A 24,516-nucleotide genomic window follows, 5' to 3' on the forward strand; every position below is an offset into this window, starting at 1 on the left:
AAGAAAGTGTAACTAGATTGATTTCCCTAGGATTATCTAATTTTTAGTATTCTATTTAATCCTTAGATATGTTATCTGTGTTTACCGCCACTGAGGTACTAGGTAGTCCCATTGGTGCTATACTTCTTAAGATATAAAGAAGTGAGTAGACTTCTTATAAAATTCTATATCTTAAAATAAATATGGAAGCCAAAAAGTATAGGAGTGGTGATGAGTGGATTGAATTATATAGACCTTACTTTTGTTTATCTAAGGCTAAATTACAAGATCTTGTAGAGGATTTTTTAAATTCACTTATATGTGGACTTGAGAGCCATAATGGAATAACATCAGCTAATATTTGTATCCAAAAGCCATTAAAAGTTCTTGATTCTTGTATTTTTAATTTACCTAGTGGAAAAGAACAAGGAATTCACTATGCTATTGATATGGGTGGAACAAACTTAAGATGTGTTCGTGTTGAGCTAAGAGGAAATGGAGAAAGTTTTGTTACATATAAGAAGATGGCATTAAATGATTTAAGAATAAGTAAACATAAGGCAATAGAGAACAATATAAATATTGAGACTGGTGATAATTTATTTTTTAATTCAGATATACAATCATTTAGTATTTTAGATAAATCAGCAAGTGCAACTGATATGTTTGATGCAATTTCAAATTTTTTTTATGATTTCTTAGTATCTTGTGGAGATATAAATGAAAGAACTTTAGAATCTAGAGATAATGATGAAGTATATACAACTTTTAGTGGTAAAAGAATAATGAAACCACTTTCTACTAATCTAAATAAGAATAATGAAAATCAACTCCAAAAATATCATGAAAAGGATTTAGAATATCAATCTAATTATTTCTCTGTAGCTTTCACATTTTCATTTCCAACAACACAATTAAGTATAGCAAATGCTCACTTAATATCATGGACTAAAGGAATAGAAACAGGTAGAGCAACTTTAGAGCCAGTTGAAGGATATGATGTTGGGAATTTACTAAATTCTGCATTTAATAGAAATAAAATACCAGCTCATTGTAAATGTATTATAAATGATACTGTAGGCACTTTATTATCAGCTATGTATGATTTAAATAGTAATATAGTTGGTAATAATATGTCAAGTTATAGCAATAACAGTACACCAAGACAATTAACTAGTAATCCAGTAATTGGGATTGTTATAGGAACTGGGATAAATGCTTGTTATATAGAACCAATGTCACTTTTTTATGGTTATAAGGGTGTTATTATAAATACAGAATGTGGTGATTTTACTTGTTCCAACTTACCAATAACTGATTGTGATCTAGTGTTAGATTGGTTTAGTGATAATCGTGGAGATCAACAATTTGAAAAAATGATTAGTGGTACATATCTAGGGGAATTATGTCGTTTATTATTTATTAGAGTTTTACAGGATAAAACTCCAAGTATATTTTTTCAAAGTAACATTATAACTACTGAGGATATTGCTAATATAGTATCTTTTGATGGGGATAATACTTCAATAAATATTGATAAGATACAAAGATTTATTAAGAGTAAATATGATGTAATATTAGATACTTCTTCATGTAATACAATTAAGACAATGGCAATATTTGTATTACAACGTGCTGCAGGACTTGTAGCTACTGTGATTGCTGCTCTTATAAAAAAAATAGAAAATTTTAAAAATGGGATAACTGTGGCAGTTGATGGTTCTGTATGGACAAGAGTACCAAAGTTTCAAAATTACACAAAGGAAAATTTGAATTTAATACTTGGAGAACAAGTTTCACAATTTATTCAATTTTATGAAGCTGATGATGGATCTGGAAAAGGAGCAGCTATTTTAGCTGCTACAATGGATTAGATTAAAATCATTATTATATTTATAAAATTTAGTTATTTATTAATATTATTTTTAGTACTTTGGATTATCTATGACTATTAATCTAATTTGTAGCTTTGTATTGCGAATTTAATATTTGTATTAAAAATATATAAATAACTAATAGTAAAATATTAGAAATAAAATTGTAAGTAGTACTTATTATTATTAAATTTCAATTTAAATTTAAAAGTTAAGTTAAAGATTGATAATGTAGTTTTATATGAACTAAAGTTATATATTTTATTTCTTTATACTTTTCAATGAAATATTGCAATACAATTACTGATACAAAACAAGAACCTATTTTATCTACTTCATTAAATATAACTAAATAGTATATATTTCTTACTTGATAAATTACATTAATATAATAACATATCATTAAATTCATGTTAGAGTAATACAGCCATAGCGTGTAAACTATATTTCATATATTTAGTATTAAGAATATATTGTTGTAATCCTTATTCTAATAAATTAAATAAATAAATAAGTCATTTTTATATTTCTTAATTTTAGGATATTTTAAAATACTTAAAAAGACTTTATATTTTAATAAATTTAATCAGTTATTTTAGATATGCAATCATATAAAGGATTAAATATTAGAAATTCTTAAATTAAACTTGCTATATCAAAATATATAAATTTTTAAAGTGATAATTATTTAAATTGTTTTATTAATTTAGGTAATAAAGATGTCTTATTAAGTAATTTCCCTTTCTTTGGTACTTTAAGATTTACAGCTTTTCTGTAATATCTTATATATTCTAATTTAAGAATTATTAACAAATAGTAAATATATTTTTCAACTTCTAAAACTTATTATCTGGTTCTAATATAAATTAAAAAAAAGTGTATATACTAGATATTATTGACTTTTTTCTTTTTTAGTTGTAAAAAAGATATGTAGGTTTTATTATGTACTTATATGGGCTTATATATCCAAAGTATTGAGATAGTATAATAATTAATATTTTAAAAATTATAATGAAGATTTATAAGAATTATTTAATTTCATTAAGTAGAAAAAATTGCAAACATCTAATATTTGAAAATTTTATTAACTCAAAACAAATTATAATACCGCCTAATTTAATCTGTCAATACCGGTAATTTTCCAAAGTAGTAAATATAGTAAGGGATAAATTCCCAATATTATCTACGAGGATAATCTTTTTAAAAATTGAAGATATTTAGTAGATCAATTGAAAGTAAGCAAATTTAGAATTGTTTAATGTTAAACGAATTTGAAGATTCCAACTTAGTAAGTGAGACCACAAATGAAGTAGAAGAATGTCCCCAAAATATTGATCATGAACCTACATGGCTAATCTATCCTTTAGAAAACTATGGAATTAGAGTTGATGATAATCCTTCAGAGAATTTGATGGAGGATTCTATAGCAAATATGAATGGGTTTAATAAAAAGGTAGACAGCTTTTTAAGAGATGGTATTGGACGTAGTGTTGCAGCTTTAATTTTAACTCATAGATATTTATGTCCACATGTAGTACTATTACAAAGTGATTTGACGAGTGAATGGATGCTGCCAAATTGTTTATATAGAGCTTGGGAGAATCCAAGAACTGTATTGGTATCATTTTTGAAGTCTTTGTTTTTTACTGATTCAAATTCAACTGAAAACAACACTGCTGAAGTTGGAGAATATTTGGGATCTTGGTGGAGAACCGAGTTTAATTATTCTCCTTTACCATATCTACCACCCCATTCTACTCGTCCAAAGGAGCTTATTCGCATTTACCAGGTTTTATTACCACCTAAGGTTCTATTTAAATTACCTAAATATCATGTATTAAAAAGTTTACCTTTATTTGATCTTGATCCTAATATATTTGGTATAGCATGTGGTGGTATTCCCCAACTTATATCAAGGTTTCAAATTCAGCCAATGGTTCAATCTGATTCTTAATATTAAATTATCTGTAATAATATAATTTAAAGTAGAAACTGGAAATTTGACTTAATTTACTGAAATAAAATTGACCATTTGAATTTCAGAAATTTTAGGTCTAATTAATGTGTACTAAAAACTTTATTTCTCATTCAGAATTCAATTTAACATTTGAATTGATCTTTTATATTTGAATAGGTTTATTTATGTATATATAATTACTAAAATCAATACTAGTACCATAATGAAATTATTTATATGATAAGAATGGGAATTTATTGCCGGACTTGATGAAAGTGATAGGAATAGAGGACCACTACTACTGTGTTTAGCACGGGCAAACCCAACATATAAATTATCTCTATCAAATATTGAGTAATATTTTCTAATAAAATTATTTCCAAGAACAAAAAGGGGCCCACGTGGTGGTGGAATATCCAATGTTATAAATCCGATACTACAAATATGTTCTTGTAAACTCGACCAAAATTCACCTATAGACTCAACTTGTTTAATTCCTTCATCTATAACATAATCCTGAGGTTCCATTTTCATTTCTATTAGTTGGTCATTTATATCTCGCATCAAAAATATGATACTAGGACTATTGTAGTAATCATGACAGCTGGATTGCATAGGTATTTCACTTGCTAATATATTCATGAAGTTACTTGGAACTGTGGATACAGATGAACCTGTATCAATGACTGCCTTGCAACCATTTGGTTTGCAATTTCCAATACTTCTTCTACCTATCTTTATATCAACGATTTCTATCTCCCAATAATCTGTTGTTAAAACCTTATGCCAAGTTATTTTATCCCCAGAGTCTATAAATTTCGGATCTGCTCCCCCAAATGATATTGATCCAGGTGAATTTTTATCTCGAGGTATATAGACACTAAATATATTTCTATTAAGGATTCTTTGGTGTTTAATATTATCTACAATAGATGAAAATGATATTATCTTACTATTGTCAGGGAATCCAAGACCAACTAATCCATCAAAGGGTAAATCTGCAAATGGTTCTATACTTTCCTCTATTGCCATCCCAAAAGGTTGGTCATTAACTGTTAAATGTCCTATACGAATAGTTTCCTTACCATATTTTATTATACAAGATCCTGTTCCATATTGAATAAAAGTTTCAATTGGATCATCACCTAATTTACTAAATGTACTACTCCTGGCTGGATCAAATTTACTATGCGGGTTGCATCCTGCATTCCGGCATTCTACACTAGGAATCCATAAACTTGAACTTCCTGTATCGAATATTACTACAAATTCTTTAGGAGGTGTTCCAATCTGTATTTTACCAAAGTATTGACTATTTTTAAAGTTTTCTAGTGTCTGCGTATCACCATCTTTAAAATACTTGTTATGTGTTAGCCAACGAGATATAATTCCAGTGTCGAAATGTTTCCCACTATTATATAAAGTATCATTAATATGTAATTCAACTTTCGGAGCATTTGAATAAAATAAGTTATTATTTAAAGCTGCCTCAAGGGTTACTTTGGTAGAAATTTCACTTTTTACCTTGTTTGTTAATCCATCACAGAGTATGAAGGACCAATAAAGTGTGAACAGAGCTATTATAACTCTGCTTGTATTATATCTGTTCATATCTTGTACCTTTTTATTTCTAAATGTAGTTTTTTTATCCTTCTTTGACCGTCACTAATTCTTTGATTGATGGCGCATGCAACAACGGTATACATCCAACTCCCACGTAGGTAATATTAAGTTAGACTACTAGTCAAGTGATAAAAGAGGCCGCTCACCCCCCTCCCCTCCTAAAATATGGATTTATGATCAAAAAAAAGTTTTAAATTTGTTTTATTGTTATTAAGTGAGGGAACTCAGTATATTTATTGTAGAAATAAAGCTCTAAAGTAATAATGGTATCTATGCATCAAAAGGAATAGTGAGTTAATACTGGCACACTTCTCCTTTTTGGAAATCTGAAGCATGTAGGCTTTTAAATTTCGATTTTGATTCTTTTCTTTAGTGATTATCTCTTTAAATTGGTATTAATTGGTGATAGTGGAGTTGGTAAATCTTGTTTATTGCTAAGATTTGCGGTAAGTTGATTTAACTGATTCTGTTTCAAATAAAGTGCAAGTATTAGGCAGCTAACTTGGAAATTATATTTAATCTAACTCTTTGGGATTAAATTATACATATTTACTTATATAAAACTAAAATAATACTTTAATTTTTTTCTTCAATAATCCAATTTATGAATTTTCTTCTTTTTTCTTTAGGATGACTCTTTTACTGATAGCTATATTACTACAATTGGTGTAGATTTCCGATTTAGAACTGTTAAAATTGATGACAAAATTATTAAGTTACAAATATGGGATACAGCTGGCCAAGAACGTTTTCGGACTATAACATCTGCATATTATCGTGGTGCAGATGGTGTTGTACTAGTATATGATACTACATTGCAAAGCTCCTTTGATCATATAGATGATTGGATTAATGAAGTTGATAGATATACCACTGATTCAACTAAAATATTAGTTGGTAACAAATGTGATCTAGTAGCACAGAGAGCTATAGAACAAAGTCAAGGTGAGAAGAAGTCAAGTGAATTGGGTATTGACTTTATTGAAGCTAGTGCTAAAAATTCTACAAATGTTGAAGATTGCTTCATCAGAATAGCTAAACGATTGTTAGAAAAAAAGAGTCAAAGTGGAGCAGTCCCAAGAATAGCTCATCAAAATATACAGCTCTGTGAAACAAATGATAATAGTACATTTTCTAGTATATTATCTACTTGCTGTGGAAGATAGCAATAATGATCTATTAATGAATATATCAAGCATGTTCAATGATTAAGTTGTCTTGGTGTTTGATTGTAAGTTTTAGTATGAAGGTTTCCTGCTAATCTCTATTCTTTATTTCTGAATGACACTTGGATAATGTGAAGGGCGCGTTCTTAATACTTTTATTTTCATTGGTCTTCTGGATAACTCTTTATCGATGGACTTAATTATAGATATTCCAATAGAAATTGATGCATCGGAATCTTTAGTTGAAAATAGAAGAAGGCTATTGCAGAGATGGAGTTTGCAAGGTCCAAGAGTAATTTTGTGTATAAAAGATGAAGTTTTTTCTCGGGATAACATATTAAATAATACTTGTATTTACTTTCACCGTACAGCTAATTTGATAAAATCATTCTATGTAGCATCTTTAACTGAACAGGACATATATTTAGCAATGGCATTTGATATTGATGAAGTAGCTAAAATGAACTTGAAAGATGATATTCCACAGGATATACATTCATTAAAATATTATAGTAAACAATCATTAAACTTACCATTGGTGAATCCAGTAATAATGAGATGTATATTAATTCAGTTAAGTCATATCTTAAGAAGTGAATTAAACAATGTAGCTACAGGAGATACTTTGGAATTAGCTTTTGAGAATTATAGACTATTAGTAAATACTTGTCTCAAGGTAGTTACTACTTCACTAGAATTTTTATGCCGACAGTCAATTGAGACTATTCAGGATGAATTTTTGATTGATTCAAATATAATTGATGAAGTGAAATTGAGTTTTTCTACAAGAGATGATACTTTAAACCAATATATTGTAACCAATAATATTGGAATTAGTGTACATCCAAAATATGGGAAGAGTATAATTTCTACTGATTATATCAATGCCAACAGTGAACTTGTTAAAATACCACTACCACTTATTCTCTCATTTTATACAGCTTTGTATTCTACTGATTTTGGTCCTATAGCACGTTTTTTGTCCAATCCTAGTGGGTATTTAAAGCAATTGCAATGTATCTTTGAAGAAATTGATATTTTAAGAAGTGATATTTTATACGAGCCTATAGAACCTGATTCAGTACTATTATTGTTTGTTACGTACCAAATTTATATTGGTAATAAATCACCTTGGAAATTTATTATTGACAACTGGCCAAACCCTAAGCAAGCTAGAAATCAGAACCTCTTTATGGCACCTAAGGAAGTTATAAAGTTTATATCTCAAAGTAGCAATAATTTTGAAAGTAGAATTCAAGATAATATTGATGAATTATATAGTTTATTGAAACATACCCATTTCTTAATGAATATTATAAATAAAAGTTGTAGACTTATAGAAAATATAGGACTAAGGAAAGTATCAGATAATTTAGGTAAAAAAGAACAAGTAAATTTCCCAAAACATGATATAATTAGTTTATTTTCAAGTTTAAATTATATCAATGTATTTAGCTGGTCTAACTTGATCTATGCTAAATATATTCTAGATACACGTTCATTCAGTATTCAGTGGTATCCGCTGAACAATGATTATTATGAATTTGAAGAGTCTAGTGAATTAGAGATAAATCTAAACTATGACAATGCAAATAAACAAATTCCAACTAAAGTTATATATATGAGAATAGATGACTTTGGATTTAATGAGCATAAAAAGTATAGTAGATTTGCTTTGCCAATACCTACAGGTCATATTCGTTGCATTATTCCAATAGCAGATATGTTTAACCATCATCATTTAGCTCCATGTTCATTTCCAATCATAGATCGTGAGTCTGGAGTACTTATAATAAAAAGTGAAGTAGATATTCCGAAAAGTTCTCAGATCTATATATCTTATGGAATTTTGTCAAGTGCAGAGTCTTTGTACGGTTATGGTTTTGTACCGGATACTCCATCTTTAGGATTTTTCGATACTTTAACATTAAATTTGGAACCTGATCAAGATGATCCTTTGTACAAAATAAAAATGCTTGTACTAAATCACTGCAATATTCCTACAGATCATATATTTGCAAGCTTTGCCTATCCAAAATTGACAAACATTGAGCTATTGCTAAAATGCGTAGATATTATAACTTCTAGTGATCCAATTACTGATTTAAAAAAGTGGGATAAGCAAAAATCTTTTAGTTTAAGATGTAAAAAAAAAGGAGCGAATAATATTGATGAGTGTTATACTATTATAGAAGATATTTTAGGTGATTTACTAGAGCCTTATAAAGTACGTTTAGATGAATTGGATAAATACAAATCGGGTATAATCACACCCCCATTTTGGTTTTCTGATTGGGGGAGTAGAGTTTTATTATACTATAGAACTCAAATAGATTTAATAAATTTGTCAATACAAAGAATTAGGGCAAGACAAGTTTGAAAGTGGGTAAACCTAAATTTGCTATCCTTATATATTTGAAGTAGGCTTAATATTATATAAGGTAGGGTATTAATCAAATATAAAAATTAGGATAATTATAGATGGAGAGACAAAATTTAAATTTTAGTAACTTCATTATCTTAACTACTTTATATCTTTTTAAACTAAAATCTGTTCTATTTGACTCTTCAGCTCTGCAATTTGAGATGTTAAACCAGATGCTTCTTTAGATGTGATGGCAGCAGCTATAACTGGTCTTGAAACACCACATGCACGACCTAAAGCTACTTTTGAGCGTACAAAAACATATGGTGTATTTTTATCTTCACAAACTAAAGGTAAGTGAAGCAATATTTCCAATGGCTCTGCATCTGCTGCCAACACTATGATCTCTGCTACCCCTCTATTTAAGGCCTTTGTAGCTTCATTAGCACCTTTTCGTAATTGTTTATAATTACAGGCCTGTTGTACAATATTAATAATACGATTGTTTAAATCTGGGCTAGCCAAAGGGTATGCCTTTGGATTAAAACACGGTTCTTCATTTGCCTCGTTGCTACTCATTGGCAAATATATATATTAATATATTAGATATAAATACGTCTAAATTCTAGCTATGTATTTATAGGGAAATAATTAAAAAGGATTTAACACCATAATGTCAAAGTAGACCAAAGACAGTAATGTATAGTCTACTAATAGATTAGCTAATACTACTTAAGCTAGTTCTAATTCTTCTTACTGTCTAATAATTACAATAAGGCGGTTCATACGTTATTAGCGCGTATTATCTAATATTGGCGCATTCAATGTTATTGTATTACCTAATTTATTGTGAGCCTAAAAATTATTGCTAATATTAGTATATATACTTATAAGGAATAAGAGTTAAAGAAAGATCATTTGTTTAGGATAGATAAGCACTATCTTCTTATATATTTATATACATGATGATACTATCTTGAATTCCCACAGCAATATATATAAGAGTCTAGAAGAATACTTCAAACACTCCAGAAACAACGGTAAGTATTTCATGACTAATTCAAAAAGAGTCCTAGTATCCATAAATATAATTAAGCCTCCTAAAGATTGTGCCTTGAAGTGATATTTTAAGAGTTAGTGAAGAATATTTAGCAGAATAGTATATATCTCTATGGAAAAAAAGAAATTATCCATGATATTTATTTTAGTAAACTGTTGCATAGTTAGGAATAATGTTTTATATTATTGACAAGTAGTAGGTGCAACCACTTCCAATAATAGTTAGCTACCATTACCCACAAAAAGTCCCGATACCCAATATCCCGCCCTTTCACCCATACACACTTCAGATGCTGATATTATTAGGTTTGGTTAGTCCGAAAAACTATGCATAAGTCATTGAAATGGAGAAGGCTAAACTTGCAGTAAAAAAACAGTCAGCATATCCTACAAGTGATATAGCTATAATTAAAGATACAAAAACGACAAAACAGGTGTCGCCTGTATCTCCGAAAGTTTTAGATCAGAAAGTAGTACCCAAACAACCTTCAATATGTAGAACATTTCAAGATGGTGATGGCCCCCCACTACCTAACTATAGTTCTGCAGAAGAACGATGGCCCCATATTAAAAATATCTCAGATATTGGGAATACAATCACAGATCTTAAGACAAATCTATTAAAATACTATAGGACTTTATATATTCCTGCAGAGAGTAGCATTGAGTCGAAGATTGAAGCCTTAAGAAGTTATGGACAATCTAAAGAGTATATTTCAACCAATAGGTGTCACAAGAATATACTTTCAAATACAACGGTAACTACAGATAGTAGAGGACTTGATATTTTTCATCGGCCAAGAGAAGCTCCACTATTGGATGATCTACCAGGTCCTTCAGATCCAATACCACCAACAGTCTTTTCAAGTAGGGATAAAATGGGACGTCCAAAACCAGGTTTAACACCAGTTGATAAAGAAGATTTTCTTGATTTCCATGGACTAGTCCAAACTCCAAACATGCAAAAATTACGAATAGAGACGTCTTCAAACAATAAAGGTGAGAAAAGTGCAGGAATACTAGATAGTAACTTCAATATTAAGGAAAACTTAATAGGTCTTGATTTAAAAGATTTAGCGACAGTTAATAATATTCATAAAAAGGAACGTTTACCATTTAATCAAATGGGTGAGATGCTTGATTGTATCTCAAAAAGTTGTCAGGATGTTCAAAATAGGCTTAATAATGTAGAAAATAGCTTGTCTATACTTCAAGATAATCCAAAGATAGCTAGTTTTGTTCCTCCAATAAGTAATTCGAGAAGATTAATTAATAATTATAAAGCTAATGATCCTGTAGCCTGTTATATTTATACACTCTATCGTGACCTATATAATAGATCAGCTATTAATGCAAAGCGCATTGAAGTTATAAAATCCAAGATAAAAGTTTTGCAAGCTCATGCTAAACCGAATATGTTAAGAATCATATCTCATCCTTCATTAGGAATGCCAGATACATAATATTTTTTATTTAAAACTCTAATTGTTTAATTAAAAATTTTGATTTTTAAGTTATTACCTTGTATATGCATTGAGTGTTTTCAAACGGAAATCTTCACGTTCCTTAATTATATTTTCACGTTCTTGAGTTAAAACTTTAATGATTGATTTGACTGATATATCATCTCGCTGAAATTTCACTAATTTTACACCTTCATCTACCGAGGAGTTTCCTAAGTGTACAACTTCTGGCCATCTATTTGATATAACAAATAAAGCTTCTTCAACATCTTTAATAGAGGGAGCATTTCTAGCAGAACTTGTTAATTTACGGACTAGTAAAGGCATTTGCAAAATTGGCATGATCGTTTTGTTGTGACTATACAAATATGATAGTTGCTGTACAGTCCATAATTGTGATTCTAAATTTCTTATTTTATCATTAAATTGTTTATCTTCATTTGATACCAGTTTACAGACTTCACGAGCTTGTTCTCTTAATTTAACACGATCATATAATGCTCTTCTAGAAGGTGTCATTAAGTTTCGATCTTTTACTTGGTTCAAACTAGATGATGATAATCTTGAGTGGGCTGAAGTTTGGGAATTTATAGATGGGGATATAGAGCGTTCGAGATATGAGGATGCAGAGCTAAAACGTATTGGAGTTGATGGTACAGTTCTTGGTATAGATCTAAAAGTATAATTAGGTCTTTCGTATAAGTTTTGTGAGTCTTGCAACTTCTGAGTTACATTTAGCTCTTCAGAATCATTTGGTGAATTTCTTCTTCTTATTGGGGTTGAATATATATCTTCTTTATTATTTGATGTTTCCTCTTTCGATTCATTATCAGATTTGAGTATATTTGAGTTAATTGTCGGATCTAAAGATATAGATCTTCTCTGAGTTAATTTATCTGAAGTGGGTGTTGTTTCACCAATAGGAGACAAGTTGCTCATAAATCTAAGTCTGTAAAGGCTCCTGGTACTAGGTGTCAAACTTTGAGAAAATTTAATAGTACTAATTTCATTAGAATTCTTGCAGGATATTTCAGGTTTTTCTGGCATCTTAATTTCTGGTATTGGAATACAAGTTTTATTATCAAATTCGAAACTCCAGTGGTCTAGCTTTTCCAAGGGAAAAATAGGAACTTTAATTGTTTTATTATTATACAAGTATTCATCATGTTGATAAAGAACCCACTGTATCAAAGTTAATCGAAATTTGTTTACCCTTTCATTAATTGTAACTTGAGATAATCGGGATATTGGATTATTAATACCATTACAGGGAACTAATTCTATTTGATAACAACTCTGTGATGAATCATCAGAAATTATGCGAGAATTCTCATTTATCCTATACCATCTTAATGACATCATACAAGGTGCAATCCATGATATTTGACGAAGATCCTTCATTCCAATAGATTTATGAATTATTCTCTCAGCCTGATCTTTAATAAAACATGGATATAGAAATGGCCTTTGGCGTCTCTCCAATAAACGCATAATTACCTCTAATCCATGAAATATCATTATCAGACGTTCATATTCTGTGGGTAAAAAAAAGTTTTGCATCTTATTGAGAAATAATGGATCTTGTAATAAGTGATCAGGTATGGTAACCTGATTGTACCCAAACTTTACTAAATCGGAGATCTTAGTTCTCTGATTTAAGATTGAGAGTTGCTGTTCTTTAAATTTACAAGTTTTAATAGGAGATGATACAACTGATTCAGGAGCTGTTGATGGTAAAGAATCTGTATTTTGAAAATTTAATACTGATAACTCAATATATTTAGAAACTTTACCTGCTATATCTGTATCTCCTTCTTTTACCAATATTTTTGTATTACTAAACTGAGAAACATGTGATGCAGGTTTTTCAGATTCTGTACCAGTCTCTAAGAGTAGTGATTTAGACTGACTAATACTTGATTCTCCTTTGCTATTATCTATTAGAGTTCCAATTTGCTTCCTTGTTTTATCAAGACTCTTAACTAATCTGCGAGTTCTAGGCTTCTTAGTTGGTGAGGAAATCCCAGTTTCATTATCTTCATTTATTATGACTTTATTTTCTAAGTTACCAGTTTTACTTGAGTGTGTCTGTATTATTTTAGCACTTGTCAAACTAGACCTAACATCCTTTGATCTCTCCAGAATATTTAAATTATTTGGGAGTGCAACATTAGATGGTATTCCATAGGATTTCTCTAAAGTTTGTTGTTCATCTAATATGGAGTTTTTCGGTAAAGTCTGAGACTTTGAGGTTGTACGCCGTCTCGTCATAAAGATAAAATAAAATCTAGTGATATTATTAATAGAGCTAATCTATCCAGCAAAATATGCTATGCACACACCAAATTTGCAGTTTTCCCGTGAGGTATACCTTTATAAGTATACTATGAGTCTCTCCGTATTTTTTATACCTCCTCAGGTACTGTGATTTTATATAACTGGCCACATACAGTTATTACCGCTCACATATGCTATTGTATATTATTACTTTGAAGAAAAAAGCCTATTCTATACTGAAACTATTTTATCAACCTTCTAAACTATGTGTCAAATTCCACTAAAACTAATAGGACCTAGAAAAATTCGCTTGAGTAGTAACCATTTATAATATTATGAAACATAAAAGATAGCACGTGGCACCACAGAATTTCTCACTAGCTGCACTGTTCATAGCTGAATAGTGGATTTAAAACAAAAAGTTTTTCTATATAATAAAATAACGATATTAAAGAGTTTATATTAAAATATGAGTGGAGTAGGCCTCATATTGTGCATTTGCAATAGTTTAGAATTGGATCCAGTACAATCTATTCTCCTTTTCTTTCTTGTTAAGTCTATCACTTCTTTTTCTTAAAAAAAAAAAAAGAAATTGAGCCTTATTATTAAAAATTTCATACTAAGAAAAAGAGCTTACCTTTATTAGTTGAAAAAGATATTTTCGATTGTTCTGAATTATCTTCATCTAGGGCCCACTTTACGCTAACCCCCTCTTTCTCAATTATTTGATCAGCAGTAGACCAAGAGAATCGTACAATATTTGGGAAACCGAATACTTTATGAAAAATCTGTTTAAGAAATTGCTTAGTTTTTGGATCCCCTGGATATCCACTTCCTTGTTCATATATGCTTAGGTTATTTCCATTATGATCATATCTATCGTGTCCTGGAAATGACCACCAGTTAGATAAAAAGTGATCCCTTTCAACTTTGGCAAGTATAGAAGCTCCACTAACACAAGGATACAAAGAATCAGCTTTTGGAGTTACCTACAAATAGTGACAATAATTGTTTCTATTCACAGTATATAAGCTAATTGTAAAAAATTCCAATTTAGCAAAAACATTACTATAATTTTATTATGACCTATTTGAAGGAAATTAGTTTAGAGATATTATCAGAAATAGAACTTTAATTCATAACTTAATAGTTGTATTACTACTGAAATGTAGATAATAACTCACCGTAATATTTATTGAAGGAAACAAGAGTTTTAGTTTTTTCTTATAACTCTCTGGTGGTCCAACTGTATCTATATATATGTGTGTTACATTAACTCCATGCTGCAAAACCGATTTTATTAAATCTTTAGAAAGAAAATTGAGTATGTATAAATGATCTTAGTATCCAGATAATAATGAACTTACTTATTGCAGCTGTATGAGATATTTCATTTAGGTTGTACTTTTGTCTGAAATAACGGGAGGATACATAAATACTTTAACTAATAATATTTCTTTAAAAAAACTGACTTTTTCAACATCTGGCAGCTTAGGTATTGTGGTAATAATATATCTATTCCCCATCCAAATTGGTCTTTATTATTTCGTATATCCTTGTTAATTTTTTCACGACTGTTTTCAGTTAACTTTTTAGAATCTTTATAACACATATAGTTAAAAGTGAGCTGAACAGTTCTTACTAAAAACTATAAAGAAACATTATTGAATTACATACCATCAATATTCATTAACTTGAGAAGCTTTTCATTTTCAGTTGGATAGTAGAAGCAAACAAAGACCATAGGCCCAAGGACAGGTCCTCGTCCTGCCTCATCAATACCTAATATAACTGGCCTTTTATTAAACAGGCAAATATTTTCTTTATAAATACGTTCTTGATAAACCATTTATTAAAGTATATTTTAAAGGTAATATAATACATTTAATAACGAATAACTTAGTGGGGGGGGGGGGGGGGTTAACCCCGGATTAAATTTCCTCCACTACCAGGGTTAAGTAAGAAATACCTACATAATACTGAAATTTCCAACTCAGGAGCTGAATTGTTTAGTTAATATATAGTTCATAATATTTAAAAGACATATATTTAGTTTTTTTTAAATAGCTAGATATTATTACATTGGAAACAGGCTAACCTTAAGAGTAATACAAATAACCTGAGAAATATAATATATATATATTTTACAAAAGAACTACAGGTAAAGCATCACTTTTTACAGATTTACACTACTATAGAGCAAAATAATACCATCTGTTTATTATATTAATACAATATCTTAAACTAGAAAAAGTATATTGATTATATGAGCTCCAAACAATGTACATTTATCACAAAAACCTCAGAACTTTTTTTGTTCAACAAACTACTAATACTATTATTAAATCTAAAAATAACTCATTCATTACTCTGTATCCACCTTATCAGTAAAAGTAGCTGAATCAGTATATTTTAACAATAAACTGATATATACAAGCGATTATACTGATTTCTTAATAAAAAAAAAAAATTTAAATCCCAAAAATTATTAAGGAATTAAATACTTTAAATAATTGTATTAGTACTATACCTTTTTTCTAAAGTATCTTAAATTAAGTACATAAAGTTGTTATGAGCTCAAACAAGGTAATATAGGATTTTTACTACTGGATAAAAGGAACTCAAATAAATTATACAACATACTATTAAACAAGTTGAGAGGAAAAAACTAATGAAAATATAGAATTTGGGATATATGAACTTCTGGGACAAGTAAAATAACAACTCATTGAGTTACTAATAGTAGTTTTACCTAAAAACTTACGAGTTTATTGAAATGAGCACTTTAAATACTTGAATGAATAAGAGTCTAACTTCAGGAAAGGATTCAAGTGTTCAAGATATCTTTAAAGTATTTTATGATGAAAGCATAAAGATCTGTTCAAGATAATCTTCTAGCTGGAGTGGATATTTTTTGGACTTTGAACTTTCTATTCTAACTTTTCATCATCATGATTTTTTCTGTCAATAATATAAAGAGGTCTACAAACTATTTGGTCTTCAAAATATTTAAAAGTAACCTAATAAATTTAATAATGATTGAAAATATGTAGTATGTGTACCATTATAGTTTAAAGTACGAAGTACTTTTTAATATATATAAATTTGATAAAATAATTTTGATTATAGTCAAATATGCTTTACTCTATTATTTAATATACAATTTTTAAATTAAAAATACATTGCATTTTTTGTAGTTATCTATTATAATAATGAAAGGTACCTAACAAATAACGTTGGTATATCAGACTGATAGATAGATCTGAGAAAACTCCAATATAGAAATTTAGTGGAGAATTAGAATTTCATAAAATATCTCTAGATTTTAGGTAAATAGTTTAATATATTATTTATATAAATATGCTAAGCTTCCAGATAACCAAGCTTTAGACTTAAGAGGATCTATGCGTAGAACTGCATTAGAGGACATTAAATAGCTCAGCGCCTGGGATTGTGACAAACCTTGGAGATCCCTTTAAATCAACAACTAGATAGCTTTTGAAATATAAAATAATTGGACTTGCTGAAATCAAGTACGATCATCTTTAATGGACCATTTGTATGTACCTGACATCTTGGAGTGCTTCATAAGTGAGGGGAAAGAGACGAAAATTTGTCCTGATGACTTGTACAAGTCTATTTTAGAATGGCTTTTAATAAAAGAGTATGAAACATCAAAAGATATCCTGATTAAAATTAATAAACTTTGCGAATATCTATTGAAAGTTATATCTTCTGAAGATATGATTTCTAGCCACATATCTCATATTTACCCAGACATTTTATCCATTATCATTTCAAAAAGCTTCAAAGTCATAGAATTTCCGAATAAGTGCAATGTACCTATTGAAGACCCTTTTCTGGGACTACAAGATGACATATATTTACTTAGGGGCTTATTTTGGAGAAATTTGACTGATTTAGCAACAAATATAGCTAGGAAATGCTCTCCAAAGGAAGGGTATATAATATTTGTAGAAGTAATTCTAGGTACTGTAAGTTTACCAGCATCAATTGAGGCAGATAAGCATCCTAAAGAGTTCAGAGACAATGAAAGTCTTTTTCTAACAAATGATCAAGATAGATTGCAAAAATTTTATCGATTTCTAGGTTTATCATGCGCATTACACTGTATTGCAAGAATGAAAAGAAATAGAGCACAGTTTGTGACAACAGTTTGTTCTTTAGCTTTGAGAAGATTAATTTGTGATACAGAATGCACAATATCAAAATGTGTATGTTTAAATAATGATGATTTAAATAGTTTTAAGAGTTGTGTAACTATGAGAATGACATGTATCCATTACATAGTTAGTCACGTAATAAAAATTCTTAATAGTTGTTTGGAAAACTCTGAATATGATGCCGAATATAAAGGACAACATGAAACTGGATCTTGCATCAATGTTAGCAGTCAAAGTGTAACGCAAAGTACAATTTATGCATTCCTTTGTCGTATTTTGGAAGTTGTAATTTTACTTGATATTAAGGATGTCAGTATTGGAGTTAGCGATTACAAAGAAATGGTAGAAAATGAATTAATTGAGTCATATTTGAGTAAATCTATGCATCATTTAAAGATTTTATCTGACCCTTTAAGTAAAAACTCCTTAAAGTCTGTTTTTGACTTGCAAGATTGTGAGTATCCAAATGCCAACTTTGCTAAGAACAAATTTAGATGTAAGTGCCAAATAAAACATGATTGGATGGATGACATTTACCAATTGTGCTTAAATATAAGTCAAATAGCACCAGTTACAATATTGGTAACCTTAAGGAATATCCCTATTTGTATATTTGACACTAAAACACAGCCAGGAGATTTGGATGTGACCCCAATGACATTAGCTTGTTTGGCATATTCCTTATTTGTGATTTTAACTAAATCAAAGCCTAAGCTTCTCCAAAATATATGCCCTGTTATTCTTATTTCTCTACCTTTGAGATTGAATATTATTTATAGAAGTATATCAATTTTCTTAACATATAGTGACCCAGGTAATAAAACAAATGACATTCAAATAAAAAGTAGAAAACCTGAGGATTTTCATTTAAATATAAATGATCCTATACTATCATATTTTTCTATGTATATACAAAGAGAAAAACTTATTCAGTGTACAAATCTAGTACTTTCAGAAATATATGAAAGACTTCAAGAAAGAGCATATTATTGGATTATTGATAGTGCACCCATTCTCATTGAGTGCTCTGTACAATATCCGGATATGTTTACGACAATTAATGGCTGCGATTGGCACCCAAATATTGTTATTAAGCAAATATTACTCTCTTTGACAAGATCAAGATATAATTTACCAAATATAAAGGATATCCAAACAAAGTATTGTATTAATCAAGATTTTAATAGAAGTTTAGATGCAAAATTTACTATGAATGAAAATTTATATTCTTATATTTTTGATATATTTACAAATACTTTGATTCATTCATATCCATGGAATATTGTCTTTAAACTTTACTTTGACATTATGAGTGAATACAAGATTTCTTCGCCTTTATCATCAGCTCTAATAGTTGGAATATTGTCAAAGTTGAAATTATTATGGTGGAAACAGTTAACTAGTATATTAGATTCCGAAGAAAAGCTGCTTTTAGCATCAGATAAATTAGCAGAACAAGTTTCATTACTTAAAAAATACTTAGCTCTATTTTTTGATTTCTTATTCAAGTCTAGTATAACGGAGTACCATGACTTTGTTGATTCAATAGATTGTGCTCCTATTGTTTTAAATTTGATAAAACTTATTCTTTTACTAAAGAAGAATCTCAAAGTTGAAGGAACTAATAAAAGTGCCGTAATAATAGAAATTGTACGTTACCTTGAAGATGAAATCAAGATATCTAAGAAACTGGATTTAACTGTAAAATATTTGAATATTTTGGAACAAAAATTAGATTCAGATAAAGTTTCCCCTTATTCTAGTAGAAATTCAAAACTAAATCAAGTATCTATTATATTATTTCTTGTAAATGACATTGAGAAGTTAATGAATCTATAATCCTAGTTCCCTTAAGTTTATTAGCCAAATAAGAAGTAGTAAATATCATCCATTGTAGATCTCTTTTTGTTGTTGAATAATTCCCAATACTGAAGAACACATCTGTTATTGGGATCTAAGGATAAAGATAAGTCCCATAGAACATTACATGTAACAATAGCTTGCCAAATATTATGGCTAGTTTGATATATTTCTAGTTCACTACTTATAATTAATGCTTTAAGAAAAGATGCAACCATACATACCGAATATACAAATTCTTGAAAAGATTTATTTCTTGAAACATCAATCATTTTATTTCGTAATAAATATGAATCAATTTCACTAATATCCAAAGATACAAGAGATTTTATTGAGTTATCTTCCAATATAAGCTTTAGAATCTTCTCAAGTGATTTGCTCCTGCCAAATGACTGATCAATAAAGAGTACAACATCCATTAATATTTTTAAGTCATGATTAGGTCTACTAAGCTCTAAAGCTTTCATATAATAGATTATAACTTCTTGAGGACTTTTTCCTAGATCAAAGTCCATATACTCTGCATAGTGATGGAGTACATATGGATTTTCTGGGTATAATTCAATTGCATTTTTATAGAGTAAATCAGTTACTTCCTTAATACCATATATATCCAAGATATTCCTTGCATAGTCTACAATATTCATTGCACAATAATTATCATTAGCTTGGCAGTAACTTTTTATCCAAGGTTTCCAGCTTTCTTCCCAGTCCAAAAGTTTTCTTTTGTAAGGGAACAAGTGAGGAGGTGTTAATATATTGCTTCTTCTAGACATTAGCACAAATGGATCTGCCTCATTTCTTCTTTCAAATACTGTATAGTCACTGTTCCTATAAATCATTTTAAAGTACTTTTGATAGTTATCTAATTGTATCCTCCAACACCCACGTTGAAAGGGCACGATATTTCCTTTGCATCTATATTCACTATTATCCAGGTAACTTGCAACATCAAATGCATTAATTATATGAGGTGCGTTTGAAGGAGAAGAACAACGGTAAATTTGAGTTACTATGTAATTTGTCTTGTACTCTTCCCACAATATATCATAAATATCTTTAATTGGTGCACAACCTGTCAGCCAGTACATAAACTGTGTTCTCTTTCTAATCTTTGGATCCTCATATTGAGGGTGTAATACAATATTAAAATTTGTCATAAGTCTTATTGAAGCACCTATAGTCATATCAGATGCAATAGATGAATTAGAAGGAATATTTGTATTAAGCCATGAAACAAGTCTACTTTTAGAAGATGTGGCATTATCTTCACTATGAAGTATTGCTCTCAATTCTTCGATTGGCCAACGCTTCCATGAATATGATAGTATAAAAGTAGTTGATAAAAGTAAAATAAACTTCTTAAAAAGTGATTTATATTGTTGACCATATTGAAATTTGTCCTTAGAATCTTCCTGAGTATTTGTAACAGTTTCAATATATTTTATGTTTTTAGGTATATTGCTGTAAATATTTCCAAAATTCCCAATTATGCTACAAAAATACTCAATATACTGCTTTGATGCTAGAAATCCTGCTATTACAGACATATATGGTAATGCCAAAACACGCAGTCTAGATATTATCATTCCAAGGAAACAAAAACAGCAGACCTGAAAAAGATTATAAGCCAAACATGAATTAAGTACAAAATTCAGATCTTTGCTTATATTTAGTTCGGTTTTTTTATCTCTGCCTAATTCAACTTGCTTAATTGGTTCTATATTTTTCAATAAAACTTCATCTTCTCTTTCCTCCTCACTTTCATTTTCTACATTCTCATCTATATCATCACAACTTTTCCAGTCAGATAAAATAGAAGATGGAGAAGGTATGCTGTCCACAATTGTATTAACATCGGATTTATCAGTACCTGAAGATTTCATGGGTACTTCAGATGTGTTCGAGATAGATATGGATGTTATTTTGTCAGGATCAGATGACAATGCTAATATTTCAACTTGGTTCATTTTTGAAGCTTCAACAAAGTACTTCTGAAGTAAGTAAATTTTATATATATCAGAGAAAATAGTAATTATAATAGTCAAAAGTGATGCAAAGAATATATAAAATAATCCGGACCTATGTATCATTTTTAACTGTTGTATTGTTACCCAAGAAAATTCAGATCCACCCATTCTATATATAATTGAATCAAAAGTATGTTGATTATTAGAAAAAATAGATTTAAGTATATCAAAGACATGACTATCATGAACTGCAAATGGGATAATGGCCAATCTAATCCCAGTAAATACAAATATTGCTACGATTAATTTAACAAATGACCACTTTGCAGAAAAACTCTCACTTCCAATAAAATTATGTGGAATACTCCCAAACCTTCTCCTAATTACCATTGGAACTAAAACACTAGCAAGTATAGCTAGTCCAACTTGCAGTAAAGGAGACATTAAAAGATAGTACGAACCGAACTGTAGTGCAATGCCGGTAAAAAGTGATAGTAAGTGACATATTATTAGGCGTATAAGTAAATTATATATCGGATATCCTAAGATATATGTAGCAAATGTGGAAGCGAGTTGAGTTGACAGTATAAATACTGAAAATTGCCATGTTTGTATTAGTAAAACACTGCAAAACCACATTAATATCCATGACTTCCTACCATTGTAATTTCTTTCATATATATTGCGATCTAGGATATAAGACCAAACACATATAGTTCCCCAGACAAAAGGTAAGCCAAAATTTTCACGTAATGGAATACTTGATAATCTCATTAGCAAACGCTCTTGAAAATTTGCAAAGAGGAAACCTAAGGAAGAAAAACCAGCCAAATAAGAATTAGTAGTATATGTACAAAAACCACATAAGATTCCAATTCCTAGACCCATTAAAATATGGACTACATAATAGTAGAAGTTAAATGGTGAGAGTGGTTTATAGGACCAATGGTTAGCAATACCTGAGTCTCCATATAATAAACGATATATAATCCCTAAAAGTAGTTCCTGAAATATATTAAACCTAGACAATGCATTTATAACATCTGGATATTCACTCCTATTATCTTTTAAAAGTCTGTATATTCCATCATATATTGTTGGTGAATTTATTATATCCTCATAAAATGAGTAGTAAAATGCACTTTCACTAAATAAGGTTAGCTTCTGCTCCTCATATGACCTCCTCAAAACCATTTTATACCTAAGTATCAGAAATATTGTAAATATTATAGAAGATGTAATGGCTACAATAACAGCTTTCTTAATTCTTTTATCTCCATCCCTTCTTGAGACGACACTTCCTGGCATATAATCAGCCAACCTTAGCAACATCTAAATACTACACAAGGTATATAGACTTAAACTCCTAAATCACAAGACATAATACATAAACTGTCAAGGTTCCTATTTAAATTAGTTGCTTTATAACTTTAAGTTGTGCAATGCCTAATATAAAAAAAAAATATATAGCGCTAAAAAGGATATAGAGGAAACATAACCGCCTTTAGATACGCTTTGCTCATAAACAATTGTGTGTGATGATCTTAAAAAAGTTCCATATAGTTGTGTCTTGCAGAGAACAGCAATATCTAAACATTTCTCTTATAATCAAGTATTTTTACAGACAAGTAGTTATATATCCTTATGACTATTAGGCATAGATTCGATTTGTTGGAGACTCCAGAATATCAAGGAATCTGGGCGTATATTGTGAATAGAAATATAGGGAAAAGTGACTTTGTACTTGGTATAGTATCATGTATCTTGTTACTATCACTTCGTATTCTTATCTGTGGAGCTAACAATAAACTTCTATCTAATGTAATGACGCCAATTAAAAGGTTATGCAGACCATTTGGAAAAAGACCAGGTAGTGAAATAAAAATGGCCGAGATGCTTTGGTACTTTGTCTGGCACTTTTTCAGTTTTCTTTTTGGTACATATGTACTTTTATCAGAATTTGAATTTGGTACAGCTCATAAACCAGGTTGGGTACAATATATATTTAGGACAAACGAATTCATTTATTACATTGTTCCAACTCCAAGCGAACCAGTTAGTCTAAATCCAGGATGGCCACTATTTCCAATGGGTGACCAAATGAGACGTTATTATTTTATTGAAATCGGATATTGGTTATCTTGTTTAATAATACTGAATTTTGAAACAATTAGGAAAGACTACATCATTCTATTACTCCATCACCTTACTACACTATCACTGCTAATAATTAGTTGCTCTCTTTCCTTCTTCCGAATTGGAATTATTGTACTTTGGATACACGATATACTTGATATATTTTTGCATATAATGAAGTGTTTCTTATATTCGAAATATGCAGAGAGATTCCCAATATTCTGCAATTTTCTGCTATATTCACTAACTTTTATTATGTTTACATCTAGATTAATGATATATCCATATTTCTGTATTTACTCTATACTAATTATTAGAACTTGTATTAATATTAGTGCTACTGGTTACAGTATTTGGATAATACCCGGTAGTATTATTTGTTCTTGTCTACTTTCATTCCTGCAATTTATACATATTATCTGGTTTATAATGATCATGAGAATGGTTTTTAGAACAAAAGTACAAAATGTCAATGATATGGGTGACGTTAGAAGTGATGATGAAGTAACTAGTGAGAATGAACAGCCATATAATACGACTAGTGAACACGAGGCAAAGTTGAAATTAACTAAACGTCGGAAGAATCACTCAATAAATTAGATT

The 24,516-nt window shown here is 29.5% G+C and overlaps 12 protein-coding genes across 12 annotated transcripts; 7 read left to right on the forward strand and 5 right to left on the reverse strand.

The window, feature by feature from the left end:
• Positions 1-182: 182 nt before the first annotated feature.
• On the forward strand, positions 183-1,853 carry cand_014770 (hexokinase family protein; the record flags this gene model as incomplete). The annotated part of the gene is made up of 1 exon (XM_067211712.1): positions 183-1,853. The coding sequence occupies one exon, from the start codon at positions 183-185 to the stop codon at positions 1,851-1,853; it is 1,671 nt and encodes a 556-aa protein (XP_067069507.1).
• A 1,258-nt stretch (positions 1,854-3,111) lies between these two features.
• On the forward strand, positions 3,112-3,807 carry cand_014780 (uncharacterized protein; the record flags this gene model as incomplete). The annotated part of the gene is made up of 1 exon (XM_067211713.1): positions 3,112-3,807. The coding sequence occupies one exon, from the start codon at positions 3,112-3,114 to the stop codon at positions 3,805-3,807; it is 696 nt and encodes a 231-aa protein (XP_067069508.1).
• A 186-nt stretch (positions 3,808-3,993) lies between these two features.
• cand_014790 (aspartyl protease family protein) lies at positions 3,994-5,421 on the reverse strand (the record flags this gene model as incomplete). The annotated part of the gene is made up of 1 exon (XM_067211714.1): positions 3,994-5,421. The coding sequence occupies one exon, from the start codon at positions 5,419-5,421 to the stop codon at positions 3,994-3,996; it is 1,428 nt and encodes a 475-aa protein (XP_067069509.1).
• Positions 5,422-5,696: 275 nt separating this feature from the next.
• cand_014800 (RAS family protein Rab-1A) lies at positions 5,697-6,599 on the forward strand (the record flags this gene model as incomplete). Its single annotated transcript, XM_067211715.1, has 3 exons — positions 5,697-5,722; positions 5,807-5,879; positions 6,063-6,599. 3 exons carry the CDS (start codon positions 5,697-5,699, stop codon positions 6,597-6,599), a joined length of 636 nt encoding a protein of 211 aa, XP_067069510.1.
• Positions 6,600-6,789: 190 nt separating this feature from the next.
• Positions 6,790-8,979, forward strand: cand_014810 (uncharacterized protein; the record flags this gene model as incomplete). Its single annotated transcript, XM_067211716.1, has 1 exon — positions 6,790-8,979. The coding sequence occupies one exon, from the start codon at positions 6,790-6,792 to the stop codon at positions 8,977-8,979; it is 2,190 nt and encodes a 729-aa protein (XP_067069511.1).
• Positions 8,980-9,138: 159 nt separating this feature from the next.
• Positions 9,139-9,543, reverse strand: cand_014820 (60s ribosomal protein L7A; the record flags this gene model as incomplete). Its single annotated transcript, XM_067211717.1, has 1 exon — positions 9,139-9,543. One exon carries the CDS (start codon positions 9,541-9,543, stop codon positions 9,139-9,141), a length of 405 nt encoding a protein of 134 aa, XP_067069512.1.
• Positions 9,544-10,367: 824 nt separating this feature from the next.
• cand_014830 (uncharacterized protein) lies at positions 10,368-11,486 on the forward strand (the record flags this gene model as incomplete). The annotated part of the gene is made up of 1 exon (XM_067211718.1): positions 10,368-11,486. The coding sequence occupies one exon, from the start codon at positions 10,368-10,370 to the stop codon at positions 11,484-11,486; it is 1,119 nt and encodes a 372-aa protein (XP_067069513.1).
• A 54-nt stretch (positions 11,487-11,540) lies between these two features.
• Positions 11,541-13,757, reverse strand: cand_014840 (uncharacterized protein; the record flags this gene model as incomplete). Its single annotated transcript, XM_067211719.1, has 1 exon — positions 11,541-13,757. One exon carries the CDS (start codon positions 13,755-13,757, stop codon positions 11,541-11,543), a length of 2,217 nt encoding a protein of 738 aa, XP_067069514.1.
• Positions 13,758-14,225: 468 nt separating this feature from the next.
• On the reverse strand, positions 14,226-15,612 carry cand_014850 (ribonuclease HI large subunit; the record flags this gene model as incomplete). Its single annotated transcript, XM_067211720.1, has 6 exons — positions 14,226-14,335; positions 14,401-14,752; positions 14,948-15,069; positions 15,131-15,174; positions 15,236-15,362; positions 15,441-15,612. The coding sequence occupies 6 exons, from the start codon at positions 15,610-15,612 to the stop codon at positions 14,226-14,228; spliced, it is 927 nt and encodes a 308-aa protein (XP_067069515.1).
• Positions 15,613-17,311: 1,699 nt separating this feature from the next.
• cand_014860 (uncharacterized protein) lies at positions 17,312-19,786 on the forward strand (the record flags this gene model as incomplete). Its single annotated transcript, XM_067211721.1, has 1 exon — positions 17,312-19,786. The coding sequence occupies one exon, from the start codon at positions 17,312-17,314 to the stop codon at positions 19,784-19,786; it is 2,475 nt and encodes an 824-aa protein (XP_067069516.1).
• A 20-nt stretch (positions 19,787-19,806) lies between these two features.
• cand_014870 (uncharacterized protein) lies at positions 19,807-23,109 on the reverse strand (the record flags this gene model as incomplete). The annotated part of the gene is made up of 1 exon (XM_067211722.1): positions 19,807-23,109. One exon carries the CDS (start codon positions 23,107-23,109, stop codon positions 19,807-19,809), a length of 3,303 nt encoding a protein of 1,100 aa, XP_067069517.1.
• A 312-nt stretch (positions 23,110-23,421) lies between these two features.
• On the forward strand, positions 23,422-24,513 carry cand_014880 (longevity-assurance protein; the record flags this gene model as incomplete). Its single annotated transcript, XM_067211723.1, has 1 exon — positions 23,422-24,513. One exon carries the CDS (start codon positions 23,422-23,424, stop codon positions 24,511-24,513), a length of 1,092 nt encoding a protein of 363 aa, XP_067069518.1.
• Positions 24,514-24,516: the final 3 nt, after the last annotated feature.

The sequence above is a fragment of the Cryptosporidium andersoni genome, assembly GCF_001865355.1.
Source record: "Cryptosporidium andersoni isolate 30847 chromosome Unknown contig_21, whole genome shotgun sequence".
NCBI classification, from domain to species: domain Eukaryota; phylum Apicomplexa; class Conoidasida; order Eucoccidiorida; family Cryptosporidiidae; genus Cryptosporidium; species Cryptosporidium andersoni.